The sequence below is a fragment of the Octopus sinensis genome, linkage group LG8, assembly GCF_006345805.1.
Source record: "Octopus sinensis linkage group LG8, ASM634580v1, whole genome shotgun sequence".
In the NCBI taxonomy this organism is placed as follows: Eukaryota; Metazoa; Mollusca; class Cephalopoda; order Octopoda; family Octopodidae; genus Octopus; species Octopus sinensis.
This window is the reverse complement of record NC_043004.1, coordinates 71298226-71303225: the sequence shown is the minus strand read 5'-3', so window position 1 is coordinate 71303225 and position 5000 is coordinate 71298226. Positions and strand designations below refer to the sequence as shown.

Here is a 5000-nt window from a genome sequence, read left to right as displayed (position 1 = left end):
CATAAAGAATATCCCCTTCCTCAGTTGTCCCTGTTTCAACTGTTCCCCGTAACGAAGGCAAGGACAAGATGCAACGTTGTTGAAACAGCCCTTCCCGCAAAGCAAATTAAATAAAATTTGGAATTTTATGCGGAGGGTGAAAGTGGTAACAAGTACAGGACAGTAAGAACAAAACAGTAAAAACAAACAGTGAGGGGTATTAAACCAAGACGATAGGAACATTATTATGAACGCTTAGGAAGACGAGCTTATGAAGGAGACAGTATAAGCACTTTAGTCTTCACGAAGGTTGTGAGTAGAAAGGTAAATTTTTTTTCGTCACGTGTCAGCGACAAGAATATCGACGAGGAGGAGTGAGAGAGAGGGAATGGTGAAGAGGAGAGGAGAAGAATAGGGAAGGTTGGGAGAGAAAACCAGAAATGATGAAGAACAAGAGGGGGAGAGAGTAAAGATAGAAAAGGAGAGTAGTAAAGATAGAAAAGTGCGCATTGTAATTATTAAGATAAAACTTCGAAAAGGATGCGTGGTGTTCGATCATATAATAATATAAATAATATATAAATATATGCATATATACATATACGTATATTAACATACAGGTTGGCTTCCCATCCACCAAAAAAGAATCCCATATAAAAATTTATTAAATCCTGGTCTTCGTACGATTATTCCGTTTTCTTAAAAGTCATGTTCTTTTAAAATTTGCTCAAATGGTATACGTCGCGCAAACACTTGCATCAGTCGCGCAAAATCATCAATTACGCGAAAACATTCCTCGTTGGTGATTTCCCTGATTTCTGCTGTGATTGCCTGGGAGCGGATGAGGGAACTTGAAATAAAGGATGGGGTTATATTATACATTTAGAAATAAAACGTGGATGAAATCCTATGAAAACAGTTAATTCTACTTACAGCGTTGTTAAACGGGGCAGATTTTGGAAAATCTCGGCTTTGATTGCATTCATTTCATTTGAACTTAAATCCCTGTAACATAAAATTGGGTTAATAAGCAATTGCATAGAACAAATTTTTCACAGAATTTGGCTGAGCAATTAAATGGTGGAAGCGATGGAAACCAGAACAGTATGATGATTAATTAATTGTTACTAAATTCATTGATACTTATACAGACAAAGAGATACTTTAGACATTCACGCAACCACACAGAAACACACAAGAACATATATGTGTGTATATACAAAGAGAAAGAGAGAAGAATTAGAGGAAGAAGAAGAAGAAGAAGAAGAAGAAGAAGAAGAAGAAGAAAAAGAAGAAGATGGTGATGATGATGATGGTGATGGAGACAAGAAATGTAGGTGAAGAAGAAGGGTACGCGAAGGAAGTAGAGCAAACAGAGATACACACACAGACAGATAATCAAATGAATATTTGCACATTCAAACAAAAGCAGAAGAATATATATGTATATATATGTGAAACTGAGAATGTGTATGTGTGTGTCTGTCTGTCTGTCTGTCTGTGTGAATCCCTAAAACCTGAGAACTACACAACCAATTTCATTCAATTTTACACAGCCTTACTTAGGGTCCAGGGAGTGTCATGGGCAAAAGAAATTTAACTTTTGCCTAGGGCGAGCCCACGCAATATCATATCTCTCGACACTATTTCAGTATTACGTGTAAAGTGAAACAAACATCTCTCTGTTGTAATGTCAGATACTTTCACTTTATTACTGAAACTATTAAAGTCCAACTATTATATAAGAGGGATAAACCATTAACAGTGAACATCCATTTTGCTAGAAGAAGATCCACTATGGTCTTATATATTACACCACTGGTTTTCAATTAATATTAATCAAATTAATATTCAATTTCTCACCCTTAGTAATTTAAATTTAAATTTAAACCCAGGACCATGTTTTGGAACACAGTTTGTTACCACACAGCCACATCTGCACCTATGTATGTGTGTGTGTATGTGTGTATAGCTGTATATGTATACATTTATTTCTATACATATAGATGTATATGTATACATGTATATGTGTAGATGCATATATATATATAGATAGATAGATGTACATGTAATATTACACATATATATTCACATATATACATGCATAGATATATACACCCATACACACACACTCACACATACATAGGTGCAGGTGTGGCTGTGTGGTAACAAACTTCCTTCCAAACCACATGGTCCTGGGTTCAGTCCCACTGTGTGGTGACATGGCATTCGGCTTTTGCTATAGACTCAGACCAACCAAAGCCTTGTCAGTGGATTTTGTAGGCAGAAACTGAAAGAAATCAATCGTATGTATATGTATGTTTATATGTAAGTCTGTGTATGTTTCTTTGTGTTTCTCCCTCATCACTACCTCACAATTGGTTTTCGTTTATTTACATCCCCATAACTTACTGTTTCAAAAGAAGAAACTGATAGAATAAGTACCAGGTTTATCAAAATTTAAAAAAAAAACACTAGGCAGTATCACATATTTTTGTTTGCCCACACAATATATATTCGTGTGTGTGTGTCTGTGTGTATACATACATATATATATATATATTTATATTATATATATATATGTTTATATTAAAGTGTATGTGTGTGACTTGTTTCTGTGTTTCACCTTCATCATCACTGCATCACAACTGATGTTCGTTTATTTACATCCCCTTAACTTACTGGTTCAAGAAGATACTAATAGAATAAGTACCAAGCTTATGAACATAAAAAAGCACTACGCTGTGTCTCATATTTTTGTTTGCCCACTCAGTTGTATCTATCAATTTATCTTTGTGTGTTTATATATATATATATATATATATAGATAGATATCATACACACACACGCACACACACACACACACACACATATATATATATATGTATATATATATATATATATATATATGCAGCAAAACAATTTAGATTCAAATGAATATGGTACTTAATTTAGATGCACCAGAATTTTTATGGTATTACCCATAAAATTATGTGGGGTGATTATAGCCAAAAATAAGCAACAAGAATGGATTGGTAATTTAGTACAATTGCTTCATACTATAACAATTTATTAAAGCTGCAAACATTACAGCAGATATAATATGTCAAGTAATCTTCAGCTAATTTCATATAGGTTTTCCAATAATGTAAAGTTCTCAAATCAATTAGTAACATCCTAAAGAAGGTAACTTCATGTTCCTGAAATTCATATCTACAGCTTTATCGGTATATTTACCTTCTCTAGGATGTTACTAATTGATTTGAGAACTTTACATTATTGGAAAACCTATATGAAATTAGCTGAAGATTACTTGACATATTATATCTGCTGTAATGTTTGCAGCTTTAATAAATTGTTATAGTATGAAGCAATTGTACTAAATTACCGATCCATTCTTGTTGCTTATTTTTGGTATATATATATATACATGTATGTATATGTGTACATTCATATTTAATATATCAAAGACAATATCTTTATGTGTTCGTGTATTATTTTTACATTCGAAAACTGCTGCACCGATCATAATGAAATTTGGAATACAAAATCGAAGCCTAGGGAGAAGGGTAATGCTGTGTGTTTCATACAATTTCATGGACCAAAATTATTGAATGGATCCAATATTTGAAGCTTAGAATCAATGCATAAGGGCGGGTATAATGCAATATGCTTGGTTTGAATTTCAGATGGCTCAAATGGGACATGAAAATTCATAAATTTTCAATGTTGATGAAATTTCAGCCATGGGTAATTGACACACATCAGGAAATATTCTCAATGTTTCCACTTCACATCAGGATTCTAAAATTCCCTAATGGGGGCCTTAACTCCCAAATTTTAGATCCAAATTTTATGATCCAAAACTAAGTCAAAAGTACTGAATGAATCTTTACGAAATTTGGAAATTATGTTCTATGCATACGGGCCACAGTCCCCATGGCAATTTATATATTTTTGCTGTTGATGAAATTTTAACCATAAATATTTGATACAAATGAAGTAATATTTATAAAATTTCATCTTCTTACAAGCTAGAAAGACCCTTCATGGGGATTTAACACCCACAATTTTGTCATTTTATCTAAGCAAAGACGAATACAGTTGTACTCTTGGAAGCTGTTGGGTCATCCGAGCATAGAAGATGAGCATTATTTGTAATTCAATGGTACAACAGTGTAACAGTTTGCTTTGACATACACTTACATTGTGATTTATGCAATGTGGTGCATAAATGTCAAGTAAATGAGGGGCATCTTTGCCTCCACTGATTCAGTTGCAAAGTGTTCAGTAAAGTTATTTGATTGCAGATCACCTTTCAGTCTTTTTATTAACACTGGGTCACACATAGTCCCCACATGGTGACATTGATTACAAGGCCTTCCCAAATGAGTGACTGGTTATTCAAAGACATTTATAGATTGTATATTTATTCTGTCCAGTTACGTATCAGTATAGTGGTCATTCGCAAACTCCAACTTTCATTTCTCCTTAGCCCTCACGTCACACAATTGTTAATGTTTATTTCAGTTGGGTCACGCCCTTCCAATTGCTATAGATTCGTAATGCATCTTACAGCTGTGCCTGTCTTGATGATGAGGAATACTACATTGGGAGTGGTAATGACTAGCTTATTGTGATCATTCGTCATTTGGCTTCCTGTAACTTTGCTCTCTTTTACAAACCCAGTGAACATATATTTCCTATAACAAAGAAATTCAAACAATAGATATAAGATCCAAGTTGAAAAGATTCTCAACAATTCAACTTCTCTGGTTGACATTAAGATGCCTATCCCCAACATGGGCGTTAACTCTCACATTTTAGAGCTCCATTACCTTCATTTTTCAGGAGCAAAATCTTTTTAACAGGTTCGGTTAAACTGGAATTTTGCAATATGCGCATAAAAATCAGTATTATAGGATACATGTCACGATTCCAATGTTTTTTGGGTGTGTAAAGAGGGAAATAACCCACATCTGCAATTTTGATGAAATTCGAAAATATAGCCGAAAAGTCTA

The 5000-nt window shown here is 33.8% G+C and overlaps 1 protein-coding gene across 1 annotated transcript in view; it reads right to left on the bottom strand.

The window, feature by feature from the left end:
• Positions 1–5000, bottom strand: part of LOC115214841 — a 235523-nt gene that overhangs the window by 174799 nt on the left and 55724 nt on the right. Inside the window, exon 20 of the mRNA XM_036505154.1 lies at positions 913–984. Coding sequence (XP_036361047.1) covers positions 913–984 — 72 coding nt within the window. The remainder of the gene's footprint in view (positions 1–912; positions 985–5000) is intronic.